The sequence below is a fragment of the Sphaeramia orbicularis genome, chromosome 4 (assembly GCF_902148855.1).
Source record: "Sphaeramia orbicularis chromosome 4, fSphaOr1.1, whole genome shotgun sequence".
Lineage (NCBI taxonomy): Eukaryota > Metazoa > Chordata > Actinopteri > Kurtiformes > Apogonidae > Sphaeramia > Sphaeramia orbicularis.
Window position 1 is genome coordinate 31,308,236 of NC_043960.1, and position 23,949 is coordinate 31,332,184.

Genomic DNA, 23,949 nt, shown 5'->3' on the forward strand with positions numbered 1-23,949 from the left:
TCAATGTTTATAAAGACCTAAATAGCAACAACAGTATTCTTATTCCAACGACAGAAAAGGCCAAATCTTACCAAATTCAGAGAAAAACAAACTTTTTCAGTCTGTGCTGCATATACCTGCAATATTTTACACAAAACTGATAATACTAGATAAACTATGCTATTGATTGCTATTTATAAGTATGTATATTCCTTTATTTGTACTTTAAACATCATAGAAAATAAAAGCATGTCCACAGTAGATACTTTTCCATCTAGGCTATTTTCACTCCAAAAATTTTCCAGATTTCATTAAAAAAAATCAAGTTAAGATGAAAAGAAACACTGATGAGAAAAACCTTAAAAGAAATAAAAAACTGAATGATAAATGAAAAACAAATGCTGCAGCCATTAAAACAAATAAAACCAAGGTTTTTCCTTTTGAGATAAAGTTTGTATGTCAGTAAAATGTAAATGTGAATAAAGGCAATAGAAATAGATTTAGTGAACAGAAGGATTTTGACACAATGTTAGATGATCTAAACCCATGATTTGGTTCAGGAGGAAAAAGCTAAAGCCAACTTGAGCCAATTTTTTTTTTCTTTTTCTTTTTTTTTTCATTAAAATACCTCTTATGTCTGTATCAGCTCCTCAATCAGCAGCTCAGTTAATCTCTTATTGTACAAAATAAAAAATAAATTTAACTTGCAAAGTTAGATGCATTTTTTGAAAATTTGCACTATATTAGGATGGAACCTAAACTAAGAATTCTTTGACATTTGAATAAAAAAATAGAAAGTTGCACTGAGAGCTCTGTTTTTTAACATCATCACTCTTGTTCTCTGTGTTCCCAGATCCCAGTTCTCATCAACCTGAGTCAGGATGCAGATGTAAATCTACCGGTGAAACCTCTCATCTTTGCCCTGGCGATGGGAGCGTGTCTGGGGGGTGAGTCATATCACTAGTAAAGCCTCCACCTTCACACTCCATTCATGTGGTGAAAACAGGTTATGGGGTTTTCTTTTCTCCAGAAGAAGCCTTTAGAGTTCCTAACAGACACCAGGGATGTCACAGTTTATTCCTGAAAGGTGTGGATCTTTTTAGATGGCCTCTGTCAGAAGTACACATCATCTGCTCCAGGTGACAGCCACACTGTGTGCATCTGGGACGCTCCCTGGGGGGTCAGATGTGCTTTTTGAGAATGGGGTCCAAGGCTCTTTAAGTGTCTTATTCAGGCCCTTCAACAGTCCAACAGACAGGCCTTTACACAGACTGTGTCTCTGTTTGTGTGGGAAGGACATGGAGAGAGAGGTGAGAGAGCTGTCATAGTATTTCAGTTTAATCAACTGCGCTGTGACAGGTCCTTATCGATTGGCAGGATGATGTTGCCACTGCCTAGCTCTGTCCCCACACTGACACCTTTTGAGATGTGAGCAGTATCGAACGGCAGAAGGGATACGCACCAGAACTGTCAAAAGGCTGCCTGCTGTAGATTAAAAACAATAAAACTTTATATTCCATCAAAATACTGAGAAATGTGAGAAGGACACAATTATTACTTTAATAAAGGAGGGCCTGTTTTTGGTGTGGTTTATTTTAGTAGTCAGCAGGATTCCATAAAAACTACATGAAACTATGAGTTAAATAGGTGGATTCTTTAAACATTTTTTTTTTAAAATTTTTTTATAGGGGTTTGGTTAAATTAATAGTGGATGAAACCTCCATGATGTTATCCTGTAGCTGTTTTGAAGCCTCAAGTTTGGAGTGTTGGCTCCAGCTTGGTTTTTGGAAACAGAAGTGCTCAAATTTAGACAGAAGGGTGGAGCTGAGGTGTATAATGAGGGGTTAATCTCATCAAGTTTTCACTCTTTCATTTCTACAGCTCTGGAGGTTCTAAGATAAGATAAGATAAGGGATGGTAAGATAAGACTTTATTTAGAGAAAGCCAGTTAGAAAAACAACAAAGGAGTGAAAAATACAATATGAAGAGAAAAATAAGAAATTTGGTATTTATATAAATATTCATATAAATTTAGAATTAACAGTTAGTTGAGTTAGGAGTGGCTTTACAAACCAAGGCTGGTGTCTTCATCCAAGTCCACATGGGTCCTTGTTCTACAGAAATACAAGTCCAGGTGGAGCCTTGACAAAAGTAGAGTGCCCTTCTATTTAATTAATGGAGATGTTTATTATCGTAATGTTTGGCCTCGTACTGCCAATAAACCACTTCAGGTTGTAACAGATTGATCAGTTCCAAGTGACACCACTGTCTGTCTCATTGGACAACAGTACATTCCTCTCCCTGCCAACACTCATGTCTCAGCCAAACTAAAGAAATCAAATAAATCACCAAATGACATTCAATGTGCATTTCTGACTTAGCTCCCAAATGTACTCACAGAAAACTAAAATGTTTCATTTATAACTTCAAGATAACACACAGTGAACCAGTCAGTATTAAAAAATTATACCCTGCAGGATAATGTAGGGTTAAATCACCAGGAACGGGGTGTATTTTCCTGTTATCCTGTTTATTACATGTCTATTTGCTTAAGAAATCAATAATACAAAAAAGTCAAATCTTTGGTTGAATGACTGATTGAAAATGTTTTATTGCTTTTGCTAAAACTTAGATTCTGTGGCTGGAACTGACTACGTATATAGTCTTACCCAAACATTTTTTCAGTGACACGTATTTTGTTTTTTTCCTGTGTGTTTCAGAGGTACGCTGAACAACAAGTACAGGCATTTTATAAGGTGGATAAATCATATTTATGCTGAGACAAAACTTTTGGCCATGTTATACAGAAAATAACAGGCCATAGAACGTGAAAATCAAGAAATCAACAAAGCTGTATGATTAAATGCAATAATGACTGTGATCATATATTAAGAAATATATAAATTAAAATACTCACTACATCAAATAATCGTGTATTAGCCCATGCTCTTCACACAGTGAATTATGTGATTATTGTGATATTAAACTCAAACTTGAGTGAGATACCGCTGGATGGAAGGAATTGTCATATGCTGACTTTGTGCTCTCCAAACTGGTATTATATTGATATTGTATTAAACATTTTTCTTTTCTGAGAACTACTACCAGGGAAGAATCTAAGCTTCAGCTTCCATTGATATGTATTTTTTGTCTGTTAAGGAAATGGCACATTGATAGGAGCTTCAGCCAACGTTGTATGTGCAGGAATCGCTGAGCAACACGGTTACGGCTTCTCCTTTGTGGAGTTCTTCAGGTAAACACTCTCTCCTTAACACCACAGTAAACACCAATACATGTCACATGGACATTTTCAAAAGAACATTGCTTTGTGGGTGAATGTCTGCCTCGTACATTTGTCTGAATCCTGTATAGGCTACCCTGCCTCAGAGGCCACTTAGATATTAATGTCTATCGTATGTTACCACAGAGTGCCAGCATTGTGTATCAAGTTGCCTCAGAACATTTACAAGAAAAGCCCAAAGCGCTGTATTAAATTCATATCCTTTCAAATGTCACAGTCCTGTTCATCACAGTCCTACTTCAGGGACTGAGCAAGAATTGTCAATGCTGGCATATTTATTTATGGAATAAACATTTTACAAACAATTTAAAAATTGATGCAGCACTCCCAGCAGCCTTTACGTATGTCTTAGTCTTAAAGGGGTCATATTTTGCTAAACCCACTTTTATCAGTCTTTGGTTCATTTATTTGTATACTGGGACCCTAATAGGTCAAAAAGTTTGAATTTGAACCCTCCAAGTGCAGCAAAGCTATCTTTATATTCATTTTGGCAAAAATCGAGTGGATTTCTACAACCCGTTTCAATCCTTCTTTATTTGTTGCGTCCATAACTAGTTACGTCATGACATTTGCACATATAAGGTCAAGACTTCAGACGAACATTTCTCAGAGTACGACATAATTGTTTGTCAACAGCAGCGGTTGTAGTCCATACTGGAAATTATGTCCAAACTTTGACCCGATTTCAGTTTTTGGTTGTATTAACGAACACAAGTGGTTGAATGGAACAGAGCAGCACAGGCAACAACCTAGAGGGGGTGGAGTGTGAAGTGACTCATTTGCATTTAAAGGGCCAGCGCTCAAAACGACCTTTCTGGTGTCATTACTCAGAAATAGGGTTGAAGATGGACCTGTGGAATTGAATTAATGAAGAATTCAGACCCAAGCATAGCATTTACAGTTTATATATATATTTATATTTATATTTATTGAGTGATTTAATTGGTTTTCCCCTGTAAGTCGCTTTGGAAAAAAGCGTCTGCCAAATGCGTAAACATAAACATAAACACATAAACATATAGACCACAGGGTAATGTTTTAAAATGCATAATTCTGTTTAAAAAAGCAAAATAGCACTCCTATAAAGCAAAAATTACAACCAGGCTTCAATGGTTCTGATTGCAGTTTTCACCCTTTCTTTTTGTTGGTGCTTCTTGCTGGCCATTAACACCCGTTAATGTGTTTATATGCTGCACTGATATGCCAAACTCTCACCACGCAGTGTAAGTCATGTACCAGTACACACTTAATACCACCAACACCACCAGTGAATCAACACTATGTATCCACAGACTGTATCATTCACTGAATAAAGTATAAAGCTAATGGTTCACATACTGTACATCTGTATTATGGTATCATCAAGTTTTCTTAGAGCCGATTCTTTTAACAGTTGGTCAGAATAACACTGCATCACATAATCTTCACATGCAGCATCAGCTGATAGTTTACATTATAGTTCTGTTAGTTTAGCTCTGGTTTTAGATGGAAAACAGCCACAGTAAAACTACAAATCACCTCTCTTTTCTGTCTGGTTTGTGTAGTCAATAACGGCACTAAAGATCTGTATGGAATTATTTGGAAAACCAAAGTCAGAACTGTCACAGTTTAGTCTGAACCGTGGATCAACAAATGATGAGCTTAGTAAAGTTAATAACCTTATATCTTCATAAGACAAATAATCAAACTCACCTGTGTAGAAGAAACTCTGTGATTTCAGCATCAAACTCCATTCTTTTCAGTAAGAGCTGTGTCCAGTGGAGAAAAGAAAAACAGTGCTTCTAGCTTTTATTATATATATAATTGCATGTAATATTTGGCTATATATTACTATTTCTTTATTAGTGAAGTGGATGTAGACAGTGATGCTGCATATGAGACTGATTAGGCTGAATATGTAACCACTTGGAAATAGTGATTGCATGAATTATACTTTATTTAGTACAAGTGGGATGAGATGAGAGATGAGACTGTGAGGTTATTTAATCTTGAAATTGTGAGTCGACTTTGTAGGTGGACTTTAAATGAAGCAGAATTTAGAGAATAGAAGTACATTGGAAGTTTTGATTTCCTTTTAACTCTGCAGCAAGTAATTGAAAATTGAAGACACAGCGATTGCAAAAATAAATTCTCTTTAGATATCTTATTTATGTATTGTTTTCAAGAGTCATTCTGGTCTTATTTATTTTTATTTAGACCATATAATGAGTGTATTTTTGTAAATAATTGCTCCCTTATTAATATTTTAGAGCTTGTAGAGGTTTTGATGTGCACTGTGTTGATTGACAGGGATAATGGACACTTGACAGACATCATGGTTAAGAATATTTCAGTCCAGTTCAATTTATTTCAAATATGCAACAAAACGAATGTAATCCTACTTACCAGTGCTTCATGAAGTTTACTGTCAGTTAATGACCATATCTAAGTAAAACATTAATAACTATATTAGCTAATGAGAGCATTAATTTGGCATTGCATTTTTCCATCCACTACCTTGAATATCATTATTACTTTACTGTACAACACTGAGCTTATGTGTTAGCATTTAGAGGCAGCTGAAATTACTGGTGGCATTTAAAGTAACATTGATTAGCAGTGAGGAATGTGTTTTCAGTACAATAGCACCTCAAATCAGTTATGTCACAATACTGTGCAAAAGCCTCATGTCACCTTTACCTGTTTCCTTGTTTTTTCAGCGTCTCTTTTCTTCAGATATAAAAAGAAAATATGAAAAAATATGTGCACATTATTAAAGACACACAGACAATCAAAATGAAAAGACTTCTACAGGTGTAGGTCAGTATTGACCCATAACAAAAAGTAGACCAAACAATAAGAGACATCTGCAATGTGTTGAATGAGACCAGGTGTAAAACAGTAGAAAATAAAAGCAGTAAATCTTAGATTGTCTGAACATAAGGGTTACAGACATGTGAGGCGGAAAGGAAGGTCACACTGAACACTTTCCTGAGACATTTGTTTTTAATGTTGTGTATATTTCCTGTATATCCTTGTTGTATCTTAATACAGAAACTGAGAGTGGCCATTAGAGCTTTGCTAAAACAACAAACTTAATAGTAACCTGAGACTTTTGCACAGTTCTGTATATACTAAGAAATTATTGAGTGTGTTGGAAAGGCTTGTGCTCAAGAGTTTATTGAAGTGGATAAGAATGTTGAACCTGTGGACCTTCACCTTGTTGGCACTGGAGCTGTGTTTACAGTTACTGGGTAGAAGTATTACTCTGGGCTGATGCTCTGTCTGTAATTGGATGTCTGTGGTAGGGGTCACAGCTGCTCTCAGAGCCAGGTAAGTGGGAACGACGTCTGTGAGCAGCTCCAGGCATCTGGCACTGACTGGTGCTGTATCAGCTGCTTAAGTCCACGGCCCAGATGAGCCTGGAAGGAGTGTGTGTATGCCTTTTTGATAGTCCATCACAAAGGGGAATGAGTGGCTGTGAAGAGTTCAGCTGTCAGTGTCTCTGGTCCCTGTGGTTTCCTTCATGTGTCTTCTTCTCTGCTCAGAACATTTTCCTGAGGACCACAGCAAAAACACCAGCTACACCTGACATAAGTTTTATGACTTCAGTTACAAAGTAGTTTACAGAATGGGACCACTTCATTATAGTTCAGTCATTGTTTATTACCCCACCCCCCAAAGGGGAGGCAAGGGGTATTGTTTTTGGTTCGGTTTGTTTGTTTCTTTGTTTGTTTGTTAACACTCCAGAAGCAAAACTATTGGTTGAATTCATACCAAATTGGGTTTATAGATTGCCAGTGACCCAGAACAGATCTCATTGCATTTTGGGAAATGTAGGTCAAAGTTTACATTTTTTATGAATTTTTTTAAAATCTTTTTTTTTTTCTCATTTACTTATAATGGATGAAATTTCAAACGTCTGTAGCAGCAAAACTGTTGGTTGAATTAATACCAAATTGGGTTTATAGATTGCCAGCAACCCAGAATAGATGTAGTTATATTTTGGGAAAAGTTGGTCAAAGTTCAAATTTTTGAATTAGTTTTTCTACTCCCATTTACTTATAATAGGTGAAATTTCAAATGTCTGCAAAAACATCAATTTTCCTCCAATTTACTTCAAACTTGGCACATATACAGAGGCAACTGATATGCTGACATCAGCACATGCATAGACATGATGACATCAGCTGGATCAATGCCAAAATAAGCTACAATATGTGTGAGGGGCAGGGTTTGTTGTGTCTGGCACCACTTTTTTTGTTATATTTTACTTTTCCTTTAAATCAGTGGTTCCTAAACTATTCCCATTTCGAGAAAGAAAAATTTTCCAAGTGACCCCCTCAACTCCAGCAAAATTGTAACAATATTTAAAATAAATAAATTTTCTTGAAAAACCCATCAATATTATCGCAATTCTTTTTGCTTTTCTTTGAATAATTTAATGTGCAAATTAAAAACAACTTAATGTTTTGCTGGAACAATACAAATAAATTTAACTAGACTGCTCCCTGAGACAATACTTTTCCAAGTAAAAATTTGAAATATCCTATTACGTTTTTATAACTGTAACGATAAAGTTATATTTATTTTTAGAACAACATATTTTTGGTAACAGATGAATATTTTAACAGTATTAGAGGTTGCAATGAGCCCGTTTTGCATTGCACGTATTCTCAGAACAATAAAGTGAAAACTGTCCAAACTGCAAAAGCTGTGCATATTTTTCTTTTCAACCCAGTAAAATACTTTGTCCAAAACTATAACCTTTGTTGACTTAAATGAGAGATCACCATGGCAGTGGATTTGTTAATTGTATGCCCCTAAAACAAGTTCAACTGTACTATGTAAACTAAACAACATCAAATCATGATTAATGAAATTTTGGGGATCTTCAAAATATTTATTACAATGTACCCTTCTGGCCATGCACTTACATTTTACTGAATCTTCATCATGGATCATGTGTGAAATTAGGCTGTTGTTTGTATTTATGTGCAGTTCATGTATGTTTCTTAGTAAAAATAGAAATACTATGAACTAAATCAAATAAATTAAAACTAAACCATGCTTTATCAATCTGTAGCATCTATAGTTTTATATTTTCAGGAACAGATTAAAATAATAAAAACAGAATTTGATTTTAGTTAGAGACCTTCATCTGGTCAGGAGCCTATTTCTTATTTCACATTTCTCATTCATCTTTGTAAAACAGTTAAATATTTGTAATTTTTTTTGTCAAACATTCTCTGTCAATATTAAAGGGTCATTAAACTGTCAGAGGTGGTAGAAGTACACACTCACCCAGAAGTATGTAGACAAAGACTTGTATGAGTATAAATACTAATTCAACTTCTTTATTCAAGTAAAAGTGAAAAAAGGTCATGGTGTATTAAACAAACACACTGGACAAATCAAAAGCACTGTTAGTTGGGGTTATTTTCTTGGCATGACTTGCTGCAGCCTTGAAAAATTGATCAGGCAGTAATGAAACAAATGATTACAAGCTTCTGGTCAAACATTATGGGCCCTAAACTACTTTTCAGCTTTTGATTTTGAATGAATGGTGCAGCTTCTGCTCTGCAATTGAATCTTATTAGACGACTGACAGTAAAACAAGTTCCAAACCTCATATCAACCAATGCAAGCTGATTTACAGAAAGGAGACCATTATTCAGTGTCTCCACATCTTGTTCTGCCTTCTTTGTTCTGTGTTCGTCTTGCATTATGTGGTATAATTATTATTCTAAGCTACAGACAATGGTGCAGGTGTGCTACATTCATTTGCAGGAAACCTCTCATGTAGAGCAGTCAGAGACAAAAGCCTACACAAAAAGAGAAAATATATCTGTAGATTTATATGGGATAGCAGGAACAGAAATAAGATTTTCTGCATTGCTGTTCAACATACAGTTGTGCTTTTTGCAAGTCATACTACTTATTGAATTGAGCAGGTCAAGCATTGTCATAGGGAGCAGCACTGTTTTCTTTCAAGCATACAGCCTCCCCAGTCACAGGGGTTTATCTAAAGAGAGGCTTTGAGATTGCATCAGGACTTTTCAAAGAGCTTCCATCATATGCAATTAAATCAATGTGCAAGATCACAAGGTACGATGGCAACTTTTTGACAAGGTGAACCTTGTTCCTCTCTGCGCTTCGTTGTGGCAATGTTTGCATCTGCCCTCTGTCCCTTCATGCTGTGCCTGTCATGGGGGAAATTGTTATTACTCAGCAGAAAAATAAAGGATTTACCTGTGTAGAGGTGACCGGAGCTTGTTTGACTCTAATAGTTCATAGATTATTCAGTAAATTCAACTAAAATGGATTTTTTTTTTCAGAGGTTGATTTGGTTGACTGAAAAATTTGTTTTCAGTAATTCTGTGTAATAACATGCTTTATTTGTCCAGAAAGTACAAATTTTCATCAATATATATGTACCAATTGAATACAAGCCTGTCACCAATTCAGAAACCAAAGGATTTATATAAAGTTACTCATTCTGAAGCAGACCCACTATGAGCTGTAATATTCATTCAGTGGAATTATTGATCTGCTTTCCAAACAACAGAATGTATTTTGATTTGAAGTTTTTACCCACCTTGCAAACAGAGGTGTTGTTGCATAACAGCATCCTCTGGATAAAGATGATTTGTATTTTTTTACAAATCTCTTGGGAATTGTGAATAACAGTGGTCCTAGAATAGAGCCTTGGGGTGCACCTTTCTTAACATAAATATGCATTGATAGCTATTAGCAAAAACAACTTACCTTCTAATTATTAAGGTAGTTTATAAACCAATTATGAAACAGAATGACTTTTAATCAAATCCTACAGATTCCAGGCAGTATTTCAAATACTAGATACAGTCATAGCAGGTTGCTTTAAAGGACTTGACTGGGAGAGTTCCCTTTTTTCATATGATATATTTATACATACACAGTCTGGATCATAAGCTAAGCATCCCTGTATCGGGTGAGCTGTATTCTCTCACAACAGATCAATATATAAACTAGTGAACTGATCTGATACACTGCCAAATGCGGCATTACTATCCGGCATTTTTCCAGAGTTTGGCATTGATTCTTTAGCCTGAGGCTGAGCACTGAGGTGTAGTCGTCTGAAGTTTTCTGTTCTGCTGCAACACTCTCTAGTCTGCTGAAAAAAAAAAAAAAACATCTGATAATCAGCAGCTGGAACAGATGCCAGGACAGGTAAGAGAGAAATCACAGCAAAGGTTTGCTTTGACCAACTGACATTATTTTCTTTTTTGTTGGTGTTTCCCCCACTCAAACCTCAGACGTACAAATATGTGATAATTATTCTGACCTTTGTAATTCAGTTCAACTTGCTGCTAAGAATTCTGACTCGGTCACATATTACATACACCACCACACTGCATTGAAATCATCATTAATGAGCTTAAGTGCTTGACCAGCTTCATTAGTCCTCAGTTCAAGTACTAATTTGACATTTCCACATGCATTTTAAATGGAAACAGGCATCTTTTTTTCTTTATCAGAGTGAAGTAATAGTTGTAGCAATGAAGTGTAATACATTGACACACATTTATAGACATGCAGTCAGTCATGAATACATGCAGATATATATAGATATAATTCTGTGGGCCAAAAGATGCAATAGAAAGTGTCCTCTTAAAGCTTATCTTAAAATAGGGCTTTGCAATGCCTTCTGATTCAGAGGACCATATATATGCCAAGACAGAAAGAATAGGTTCCGACCAAAAGCAGGTAATTGTTGTAACTTTTAGGAATAGAAACAAAATAGACATTAAAAGCTTTTCAAATGATGGAAATAATGTTTATACAGATCACTAAGTATAATGTGCTTTTGTATGGACTGACGGAGGAAACAAAACAAGATTCTAAAACAAATTTTGAAGTAAACTGGGAGGAAATCAAGGAGCCAGGGCATCTAGAGCAGAGAGCAAAAAGTCTGGCAGGGCAGACAGTTGAAGGACCTTAGAGAGAGGACAAAGAGGGCTGGCTGGTCCTAGAGACATGGAGGATGGAGGGCGGCAGGCTGATGAGGCAGGAAGTATGATGTAGATGATGTTACAGGCTCACAGGGTTGGAACCGGGATGTTGGATTGGTGAAGCTGATGAACCAGGAAATGAGCAGGCTGAGGACATAAGAAACAGGCAGGAGAATACAGGTAGAAGTGGGCCAAAGGCACTTGAGCATTTATGGAGTCTAATAAAAAGATTGGCAGGTCACTGAGGAGCCTATGCTACCACATTAGCTCTGGTTCTTTAATTATTCTGGGTCTGGTCCACAGATGGTGCCTTATCTCAGACCAGTTATTTGTGTTTTGACTCTCAAAGACGTAGTTCTCGCAACAAACCCTTACATACTGGTTAGAACCAAGAGTTGCTTACACCAGGGCTTTGAGGTGGGACCAAAGTTACTGAGAACATTAACTAAAACTTTGTGACTACCATCTGTGAAGGAGAAAAACTGCCTAATTTACTGTATCATAAAAATGTAAAGGGGCTACATATAGTATTTCTTTTTTTTTTCTTCTTTTTTTAAAATTCTCTTTTTATTGAAAGAATTTAGAATTTTACAAACATTGAATAAGACAGATACACAAACTATATACATCCAGAGAGTAGGCATAAAAAACAAAAACATTTACGGCAGCTCATTATTGTCTTGGTGTACAGGACTTCAGAGTAAAGAATCAATGTATAAATAAAAAATAAATAATAAAAAAACCCAAACATATTTCCTTCAGTTAGAGGATTTTGGGTCCATATACATGCAGTCATCTCAGCAAAATCAGGTCTTAAAGGCCTCACATATCTCACCCATCCTTCCAAGTGTTGCACAAAAGAATCCATCTTCAAATTTACAGTTGAGGTTATTCTTTCCATCTTATAAATTCCCATGGTTACATCTATCCAGTTATTTATCATCAGTTCCTCTTGTGTCGTCCATTGTTTAGTTATTGCTTTTTTTCCCTGCAGCTAGTAATATGCTGAATAAGTATCTATTTATGTTTTTGACCTCTGGAGAAATGTATCCCAAATATATGATTGTGAAATCAAAGGGTAGATGGGCATTAAGAATAATTTCTATGGCTTTATGTATTTCTTTCCAATAACTGTTAATTTTTGGACATTTCCAGAATATGTGGAAATGATGTGCAGTGTGGCAGCCACAATTCCTCCAGCATTGTGAATCTCATTTGTATAGTGTGACTTATGACTAGGGGTAACAAAGAAATGACTTACCCTTTTCCAACAGAATTCTTTCCATAAGTGAGATTTTGTACTCTTCCATTGAAATCGGCAGATGTTTTGCCACTCTTCGTCCGTTATTATTAGGCCTCCCTCTTTCTCCCATTTATCTTTTATGTATCTTGTTGTGTGATTGTTAAAGTAATGGAGACTTTTGTACAGTTGTGATATGATGTTTCTTTTCATATCTGTTTTGTATGCTTTTATGAATAGCTGGATGAATGGTTTGCTGTCTTACATATAGTATTTCTACTTTCAAGTATTAAAATGACTTAAAATTACCATGAGGGTGTAGATGCTAGTGTATTGGATTGTAGAGATATGAACTGAATACATTTACACTGACAGTCCAGGGGATCTATGTGACCACTAGAGAGAGTAGCGAGTCACTCTGGTCTCCCATGGTGAGGAAAACTAACAGCAGGAGGCCTTCGACCGTAGCTTTGGAAAGTGATGAGATGGGATGAGAACCATTAAGAAACAACTTTGATTCAAAGACAGTGACAAAGGGATAAAAGCTACAAGCACTGTTGTTTTCACAATTGGACACAGTTCTAAATGAAAAGAAAGGAGTTTGATGCTGAAATCACAGCATTTTTTTTTTTTGAAGAGGGGGAGTTTGGCTTGATTTTGTTTGCAGAAGTCAAGATGGATCTTTACTTGCAGCTACTGACAATGTAAAGTGTATGGAAATTATCAGTGACTTGTGGTTTTACAGTTTTTTCTGTTGCCAGAGCTATAATGTAAACTATCAGCTGTTACAGCGCATGAAGACAATCATACATAATGTCATTTTGAGTGACTGTCAAAAAACAGGACAGTCTTTGTTTTTATGTTTTTTTTTCTAACAACAAAAGATTTTTATTGAGTCACAGGTTACAGTGCAGTAATTCACACCTTTTTTTCCACTATTATGTTCACTTTAAACTAGGTTACTTTCCTTTCAGTGCTTTCAATATTAACCTAGAATCAGATTTACAAAAAAGAGAAATTATCTTCCATACAAGATACACACTGATTTCATTAAACAGTAAGTCCATATGGCGAAGCTCAAATCAATCACAATTATGTGCACCAACAGTGCTAACTGAATTAAAAAATAATAATGATAATAATAATTTAGTCTATCCTACAGTCTGTGGCTGTAGGATTTGTCCATTGCACTAATTTTATGTGTGGTTCTCTCTGACTTGATTACAAACAAGTTATTTCATCAATATATATACACATCCACCTATTGTGTGAGTAGAGTGTTTCCTGCTAAAACAAAAGACCCCCAACTGGAGGCAAACTGAAATATAAAGCTGTGTTTCTGTGTGATTCTGGCCAAAGACCACACACACAGCTCATTACCTTCCCTTATTGTCATCATGCGTCATAATCATAATAATTGGCTGTGCATTAACAGTAACTTGCTGTTATAATTTCACTATTAATCTCAATATACAGATTATCACTGTTAATACATACTGATGTGTAGCAGCATGAATGTGACATACAGCAGCAGAAGGTTTATGGTCATGTTCTGCTTTATGTGGTCATGACTTATTTAGTGGGTCCATCACTGAGTCCCATCTCTTTGTAAGCAACATCTGCTCTTAATGGTGTTTTAACGATATGACTTCTCTTAATATTGTAGTGGAATTACTATTGTTTTAATTACTTCTTTCCTGCTTTAAAAAAGAATCACATAAATATACATGCAGCTTCTTTTCTGTTTTGGTCTGGCAGCAAATTTATCTCTAGCCTCCAGAGTAACCGTGTGTCCATATAGGACATGGTAGACATCCAACCATGTGCAGCACTTCAGTCATGTAAGGACAATCAGTGTTAAAATTGGAGTAATGAAGAATGGGAGGGCAGTCTAGCTTGTGGTCTGATTAATATAGTTCCACATAGAAACTGCTATTTTTTGGAGGGATGATCATCATTAAACAAACTGAATTTTAGTCACCAAAAAGAGAATGGGTCTGACCTTTGCAAATGCCAGGTTATATCACAGTTTCCTCACAGCAGATCTGTCACAGCTGCCCACCTTTGGACTTAGTTGCAGTGCGGTGTTTAGTTTTGAGTCTGAGATGTGGTAGGTTACAGATTAGTTACTCTTGTAGATGTTACTTTTCCTTTTCTGTCATATGCTATTTTTCTTCATGACCACTATAGTGGCTGAGAAAAGATGTCTGACTACAAATCCAAGATGTCCAAAACATAAATCACAATTTATTATACATTATGCATTAATACAATGCTCAGAGAGTTGGAATGTGATTGAAAATAAGGATTGTGACTAATGGAAAATACTGGTGGAGGTAGAGGGTGGAAGAAATAGGCAGAGGAGATTGGAGGAGTTTGTTTCGTTTTGCGCTTTTTCGGTGCAAACCAGCCCTGACTGTCTTTGAACTACACTTCCGATGCCTTGTCTGTTGAAGTGCCTGGGGTCTGCTACAGCAAATCAGCCTAAATGGCTCTTGCTTTCTCGTAGATGATACCCTTCGTCACAGTATCTCCTGTCAACCACACCAACAGAAGCTTCTTCATCTTTTCATGGACAGAAGTCTGCAGCTTAGAAATTGTTTCAATGCCCTTGGCTGGTGCTGTAGCTTTGGTACATATCATAGAAGTACCACATCTGTACCGCCTCGCCAAGTCAACTACACACAAGCCTCACTCAGGTTTTTCTATGATTTCATGCTTTAATTCCATGGACATCATCCACTTCTTCTTCTCAGCATTGTCCTTTGCACTCACTTTCTCCAGAGCCAGGGTTAGAAAAAAGAAATTTGGCAAAATAACTGCACAAAAAGCACAAGACGTAAGCACAACACAACCGAGTCGCTTCCACAGCAAAGCGAATGAGTGAGACACGCGATGTTGGGTGGATGTTGTGGCGTTTGCAGCACCAACTAGCGGCAGTGTATCTGAAGCTCACTCGTAACTCGGATTTTGGCTCTTAACGCAAAGCAAAAAATCGACTGAGTGACGGCTCGTATCTCGGAAAACTTTGAAGTTGGTGAACGCATAAGTTAAGGTACCACGGTACTGCATCACTTGTCATGGCTAAGGTTTGGTCAGGTTTACGTGCAAAAAACTTAGATAGCAGTAAGGATGGTAATAAGAACCTTTACAAATATCACAACAACAAACAAAGCATTTACCTTAATTTGGAAACAGGACACGAACACCGATCCCCTGTGAGTAAGTCCCAGCCGACGCTTTCTAAGTTGGACCATTTTTATTTTCTTGGGTTCATCTTTGTCTATTCCTCTGAGTGGCCATGTAATGACTTAGCAGAAGGACAAACCTTCACCTGAAGGCCACGACACTGAATCACGCCAGGTGCAATAGGGCTCTAGCAGTTTCTGAAAAAGAGAAATACCCACCAAGGTCCATAATATGGTCACTTTTGACAGATGGAAATAGCACAAAAGACTTTACACAGAAGAAAGACCTCACTGAACCTTTGCAAACCCCCTAAAATATTACCGTATATCTAAACATGTGTGTGTGTGCGTGTGTGTATGGCTATAATAAGGACAAACATAAAAAGTGTTCAAGTTTTCTTTGTTGACCTTGTATTTCCCACATCACTGTACTTTTCCTCTGATTCACAGTATTGACCTGACAGAAAACTGCTCTGAATAAGACAGTAGTATAAAAAAAGAGTCATTCATTAAAGGCAGCTTTGTGCATACAACTAATTGCTTCAGGATTCAATGTTTGTTCTTAAGGTTAGCAGGTTATCCACAAAAAGAACTGAAAAAACAATAATGACCCTTTGTTCTTAAAGCCAGAGTAATTATCATACTCTGCCTTTTGAACATGTAGAGAAAATATGCCAGGTTGCTAATCATACAGTAAATAGTCATATCAGGTACTTATACTGCTCATACTGAGTTTTATGGTGCAGCGTGTGCTTTTGCATTGACCATTTGGACTGTAATAAGGATGGATGCTAAATAGTTATAGCTGTGGTATTAACTGAAGCCCCCACAGCCTCATCAAACATTTATTCATGAACAGCATAAAGACCAAGTGGCTTCAGGCTGTGGCTCCATTTGTCTCATGCAGACAAATAGGGACAAATGGGTTTGCAGTTCCACATTTCTTGACTGCAGAAGGTACTCTGTGCTGTAAGTAACACTCCGGACAACTGACAGAAACATAAAAGACCAGTAAAATGTCACTCATTCACCAGGAAAGCTGTGTATACACAGTAGTGTATCCATTATATCAGAACAACAGAACACATGCTTTATCAGGGGACAGGGCATGAACTCTATTGTAGAGAATAAACAAGACTGTAAAGTGGAAGGGGGTCATTTTAGGGGTTGTCAGGCTGTCAGATTTACCTTTCATTAATCTGAGCTTCTGGGACAGTATTACGTGTCTGGTTTTGGAATAAACTAATAAATCAGTGCTGTCATCACAGATTTAGCCTCAGACACACTTCATATGGCTCAGTTATGTTTTTATCTTGGTAGTGATAATGTGTTTACAACATTATCATTCAACTGGTAGTGTACATCTGCTGCTCACATTTGGCATGTTGCATGTCAAGTTGTTAAGTTAGCATGTAATATGTGTACAATCAAAACTATTGTGACTAACCATGGCAACAACAATTTTAGTAGCACATGTCCTTTTTTATTTTTCTGTAACCTTTAGAATCAGTCAGCAGGTGTTAAACATTTCATTCAAGGGAACCTCAGGCTTCATGTGGCTCGACTAAAGCCATAGTTTTACTTTTGCATTTTCTGAGATTGCATGTATTTACTAGAAATAAAGAAAAATCTGCTGTAAAAATGCAGTGTTTTGCTGTGTAACTCAGACGGAACCTTTAGGAAGTTCGTTTTTCCATAACTGATAAAGCTGATCAAAGATGGTATTGATTTTCAAGCCAAACATTCAGCCATTTATCGACTCAAAATAATTGATTATGATTAATCAATGATGTGCCATGTTAGGATTTAAACACATCACAACAGAGCCCCTGGATGTCCAAATAAGACAAATTTGAGTCCTATGGAAAAAATAAGAAACTCCACTTTTTCTGACTTTTAAAACATATAGGTAGGATCAGTAATTCAAAAGTTGTTAGACTGAAAAAAATATTTTATCTGCAGACAGTGGTCTCAGTGGGTTCTGAATCTTCGATCACATGTGTGACTGTGAACTAATCGTGTCAGTTCACTTGGTTAACCTTGTGGCTCTGTGGAGTGGATTTCTTAGCTGTGATGTGAGAAACTGCTGATGTGTTGAACTTTTACTTTTGGTTGAAATTTTAAAGAAGAAGTGTAAAGATGCATGTGTGTTTGTTCCATAACAGACGGTTGGCCTGTTGTACATAGACCTCACTGGTCACAACTCCTCAAACTGTCACTCATACAATCATTTTGTGGCTCATGGATCTTTTTATTTGGTATTGCAATTTGCCAGTCTATGGATTGATAAGATGTTAAACATCATTACATAGTTTTTCTGAAATGTTAAAGAACCAATACTTTCAGCAAATAATTGTATATTAACTGATTACTTATTGATTTTCCTTATTTTTCCTGTTTAACTTGCATAAAGTTCTATGTATTTTATGGCACTGCTGTTGCATTAAACTCCAAGTATTGATGAGGCCGACATTTGTAAATCACTGAAAAAATGGTTGTTGACTAAATATGGTGATAAATGAAAGGTTTCATAAATGCTGGCTCATAAAGAGACTATTTGAGCTTTTAAATGCATTATTCATAGTTACTGGTTCTTGTGCAATGGATAATATGAATAGACATTAAATTCATCAGCACTGATTTACAAATCTGTCACTAAAATAAAAGATCAATGAACATTTGCCTTCTGTCCTCCTCTCACAGGCTAGGATTCCCCATGATGATCATGACCTGTATGATAGGCATGTGTTACCTGCTGGCCACCCACATTGGACTCGGATGGAACATGTAACCCACAGCTACTGTGCAGCGCCAAAGAGACTGTGTGTATGTGTGAGTGCATCCGACCGCTCCTTCACCGTCTGCTAAGAAGTAACCTGACTGACACGTCAGATTACAGGCACAATGGAAAGCACAGCAGTCACATTATTTCAAACTAAAGTGCGTTTGACTAAAGTGCAGACCAGCAGGGAACTAAATTACAGGGCTGCAACTGGAATACCTGACAATAAGAGTGTGATGGTTGTGTGCCTGTTCTTGGTCCCTTGTCGCACTGTTGAGTTTTACCAGTTCTTTCAAAACTTGAACATTTTGTCCTCAACAAATCCAAGGGAAGGAAATGTGTCTTTATTGAATAAAACAAAAAGTGCCCTCTTCTTTGTCCTGTACATGGTGCTACTGCTTCAATGTGTATATGCAGCAAAAATGATCACAAGTGTAACCTAATGTCCGACTTTTCATCATTGTGTACATCCATGTGGTCCATTTACAACAGCAGTAAAACCTCTAGGCATGTCTGACACTGATTTGTAATTAGAGACATTTAGGCTGTTGATGTATTTGTTTTAGACAAATTAGCCTCCCACAGGTTACCTAACTTCTGTTAAAATGTTAAAGGAACCATTAAAACCCAGTGAAAGGGATTTTATAATGTCATATAATTTTTGTCAGATGCCCTGTAGCTGAATCTAAAATAACAAACACACTTGTTTGGTTTGCTTCTGTGCTCACATGAAATTCATGTTGGAGTTTGTTTTGTTCTGGGCTCATTTGGCTCATTTGTTAGCTAACTGTATTTCTAAGCTCATTTTGGTTAGTGCTGCACACTACTGCCACTGACGAGGAACAAAACACTTACACTATTGTAATATAGTATTGTTACTTTGCAAGTCTTATTAGCATTAGCTGCCCTAATTAGCAGAGTGTCTTACCAACCATATAATATAGTACTGAGTCTATGAATATAGCTCAGCTAGTGAATGTAGCTAAGTTATGCTTAGGGTATTGTAATGATTTCATGACAGACTCCTCAAATAGTCTTTGTCTACATTTTTAAACACAGCTGCAGTAAATCTGTCTGTCATGGAAAAATATATTTTATTCAATTAACAGAAGGTTTAAAATATCAACATGTTAGGCTAGCTGTCGATCAAAGCCCACAACATATCTGTCACTCAACGCAGCCACGCCCATAATTATGCACAGCCATTGCCCTGATAGAGAGCCTAAGTCCCGCCCCTTCCAATGATCCCCATAGGACCTAAATGTAGAATAAAACATGAATGATGTCAATAGCAAGAAACAGTGGTGAGACTTCACCTCCATACATAATTCAATCTCAAACAGTTGTCATGGATGAGGAAATTTACTAGAAATGGAAAAAAAACTTTGTGTACTCGTGTAAGATGGGGATCAGTGGAGAATGACTAACTTTTGTGACCACCTCAAAATGCCATTGAAGGGACTGTAGTTTTTGGAACTCAAGCCCATTTCAGCCCATTGAGGTAACCACAGTAATTGTTAACTTAGAGATGTGGTTAGTTAACATCAACAAATAAACAACATATAACACTCCTACACAAACTTTATGTAGCACATGGGCAAATCTAATTGAACATTTAAATAAAAAAAGAATAAATTAATTATGATACAAGAGATTACTTATGCATGGTATGTTATTTCCTGTACTGTGTACATAGTGATCTCACGTAAACTCATTGATTTAATTCAGTTAACCGTATTTAAATGTAGAGATGTAATCATGTAAATGCTCATATGGGATGGACAACCTCCTCTTACCTTGTCCAGGTGACTCTGTTACCAGTATTTATTGAACAGCCCAGCGACCTGAACAGGATATTTGCTCAGAAACTGACATTGACAATAAAGTTTGTGATGTTTGTTGATATCATCTGCTTTTGTCTGATTGCCATTATTTATATTTGGAAACCTTTTGTTTTCCATGTGAAAAATCTTGCCCTTTGAGTTGCCTAAGGAGTGATAGTTATGGTTGAATGAAATGACAAAAATGACATTGTAATATGTGAATAAATTTCCCCAAATTCAAGTCTTATTTCCCAGCATTCTGTCAGTCACATACAGTCACCAGCTGACAGGGAGGTCATGATGCATTCAAGCACACCTAAAAAATGAGAAATATATACTCAAAGGTTGCTTAAAATATAAAGTTTATATTTTTTCCCTGATTTTTATTTGTCTAAATACGCTTGCCTACACTGACAAATTCTGTCTTGCCCTTTTACCACAGCATTTCAATAATCAGATGTTAAGATTATAACATCCCATTCATTGCTTGAAAGGCCATTTTTGTTAGTAAATGTACAGTATTCTTATGAAACAAGTAGCATTTAAATTTCTTCAGTTTTAAGTGGCTTTTCTGAAGCGTTTCAAAATAAGCACTAACATCATCTCAACATGAACACATTTTTGTTGGTGGGGTTTTCATTTACATGTACACTTGGCTTGAAGGTCAAAAAGTAAAAGAAAAAAGTGGAAAAATTCTTTTTGGAAATTCATCCTAATTTTCAGTTCCAGTTGGTTATGAGCAGTGGTGCAGAAAGGGTCCCCTGGGGCCCCAAGCAAAAAATAAATAAATAAATATATAGACATACATACAGGTGGGGGAGGGGCAATTTGGACTCAGGGGGCCCCTTCAGAGAATTTGAGGCAGCTAGTTGTTACTGCACCTTCTCACTGCCGCTGTGTAGTGAACTTATTCTTTAGACTATTTGTGTCGAGTCTGTTGGTCCTTTGGGGGCCCCTGCTGGCTTAGGGGCCCCAAGCAGCTGCCTGCCTTGCCTAATGGCAAGCTGTACCACTGGTTATGAGACAGTAACATAAATTACACTCAGCAAATGTAGATATTGCTGTGATGTAATTTTATGACATGCATGTATGTAATGTAAATGTTTCATTCATGGTTTTTTGTGTTCTTTACCAGTTTATAAATATAGATGTTATGCCAATTTGCTATATATTTTTTCATAGACAGCTCATTTATCTTTGAGGTCTTTGGTGTGTATTTTTCTTGCTTTATGAAAATAATGTTTGATATGTGTCTTTAAACCTCTGGAGGTCTCCATCTTCTTTGGTCGATGCATTTTTTAATCACTGTGGACCACCCTGGTGGAAAACGTTGGAACTCAGCAGGAACTCAACAGAAATAAACAGTGACAGTGGCGGTACAGTGCTGTAAGTGAATTTCTCCATTTAATTCACTTGACAGTGTTTTCTCTGTGGCTGCAGGAGCGTGAGGTCCTTTCACATGCTCAGTTTATTGTCAGCGACAGAGTAAATCTGACTTTTGTGCTGTTGTTGCCTTTATTGAGTCGGCCTCTGAACCAGCTAAAATCTGACTGCACAGATCGATGTATGTAAACTGTACATCTAATGCTTCACTTTAAAACACTGCACCCAGAAGAGCAGTACAGCTTTAACCGTGGAACTCCCAGGGTGTTACAGTTGTTAATCTGTTTGTGTTGTCCGTGTCGCATTACAGAGCTGTGCTCCAGTTCACAGCATTAATTAGCAGCCAATTAATTAAAATGGTTTCACCCTCAACTCTATATTGTTATACATCATTAATGTATTTAATGCATTCCAAGAGTTTGAGTAATTCCTTACTGGGGGCTCAAATGCTAATTGTGGTTTATCTGCACCAAATGGAGTCATTCTAATACTGTGTGCTTAAAAACTGCTGCATTTGGTACAGGTTTAAAGACTTGCCCATTATTTCCATCACTTCAACAAAAACGTATAGCATAACTCTTTTTACTTTGTCACAGGAGTGGCATGGTGGTGCTGTGGTTAGTACTGTTGCCTTAAAGCAAAAATTTCATGGACTCAATTCCAGTGCAGACCAAAAGGCATACTCTTAGTTTCATTGGTCACTGTACATCACCTGTAGGGGTGAGAGTGAACAGTTGGTCATCTGTATATGACTACATTCGCTCTGCAGGTCTTATTGCTCAATTCAGATTTTTTGCTGAAATCTGATGTTTTTGCATGGTTGTTCACATTGCCATCAGACTCGTATGAACATTCCACAGTCCTGAAGCGACCTGTATGCTCAGAATACGACATAATGTCACATGAAGCACACTGTGTTTATGGAAGTAAATATGGATCTGTCCAGGTCCCGCCTCCTCCAGGGGCAGAATTGTGATGTCTGTTACATTTCAGTGACGTAAAAGTCAGATAAAATGCTGTTCAGACTGTTATAAATAATCAGATATTGGGTACATATAAGCAAAAATGTCAGATGTGGGCCACATAGCCTACGTTCAGACAGTAGGTCTTAATGCACAATTTGGAATTTTTGGTGAAATATGATTTTTTTGTGTACTTGTTCATATTACACATTAAACACAACTTCTATCAGTTTGGAGTATGAACTGAATGTGACCCTGAAGTGACCCGCATGTGAAGCCGGTTACCGGACGTTAGTCTGGGGTTGTCTGTCTTCTATGTTTGTCTGTCATTTCCTGTTTTATTTTGTTAAGTTTTCCTCATGTGTCTTGTCTGCTGTCTTTACTTCCCTTCCTGTTTGGTGTTCACCCTTACCCTGATTTCCTGACTCCGCCCTAATTTGTTCCACCTGTGTCTCGTTGTCTTCCCTCCCTTTTGTGTATTTATACCCTGCCTTTTCCCCTGATCAGACGCCAGTTTGTTCTCTCTTGTAGATTACTTACCAGCGTTCTGATCCTGTTTGTTCGTTTGCCTTACCGTGTTCGACCTGTTTTTTGTCATCCGTTTTGCCTGTCTTTTGCCTGCTCCCTGTCGGTTGTTGTCAGCCTCTATCTGCCTTCCTGGTTTTTTGACGCCTTCGCCTGATTATTCAGTACGTGAGTTTTGCCTTTTCCCTATGTCCTGTCGCCTGTCTGATTGCCTTCCTGTGCATGACCTGTTTCCGTCCCTGACCTCCCTCTGCTTTCCCCTAGTCGGCGATCCGGCAGTAAACCCGGTGCCGAACCGTGGGTTCGTGTCCGAAACCCGGTGGACGGTTCAGACGAGGACTTCCTTGCCCGCTGTCCTCAAGATCCTGTTCTTTATCATTATCATACTAATTGTATTCAATAAACCCTGTAAACTTTTACATCCGTCTCTGCGTTCTGCATTTGGGTTCTGGGTCTGTGCTGAAAGCATTACACCGCATGCACAAAAGAGGTCCTGACGTAATACGTGACCACGCAGGCACGCACTGTGTTTACAGAAGTAAATATATGTTTCCCGCCACTTCTCCTCCTGGGGCGCAGAATTGTGATGTTTGTCACATTTCAGTGATGTAAAAGTCAGATAAATGTGACCTGGCTGTTCAGACTGAAGTCACATTGCAAAATATCAGATACATATCAGGTTTAGGACCACATATGAAAGTGGCCTGGGCAGGATTTGAAAAAATTGAATTTGTGCTGTTCAAACTGTCTTTAACAGATCGGATACTGGTCACATATGGACAACAATATCTCA

General features: G+C 37.2%; 1 protein-coding gene across 1 annotated transcript in view; it reads left to right on the forward strand.

The window, feature by feature from the left end:
- oca2 (oculocutaneous albinism II) overlaps positions 1-19,808 on the forward strand; it is a 75,861-nt gene extending 56,053 nt beyond the window's left edge. Inside the window, exons 22-24 of the mRNA XM_030132948.1 lie at positions 833-926; positions 3,139-3,232; positions 18,385-19,808. Of these exons, the coding sequence (XP_029988808.1) occupies positions 833-926; positions 3,139-3,232; positions 18,385-18,472 (276 nt within the window). The 3' untranslated portion in view covers positions 18,473-19,808. The remainder of the gene's footprint in view (positions 1-832; positions 927-3,138; positions 3,233-18,384) is intronic.
- The last annotated feature ends 4,141 nt before the right edge of the window (positions 19,809-23,949 follow it).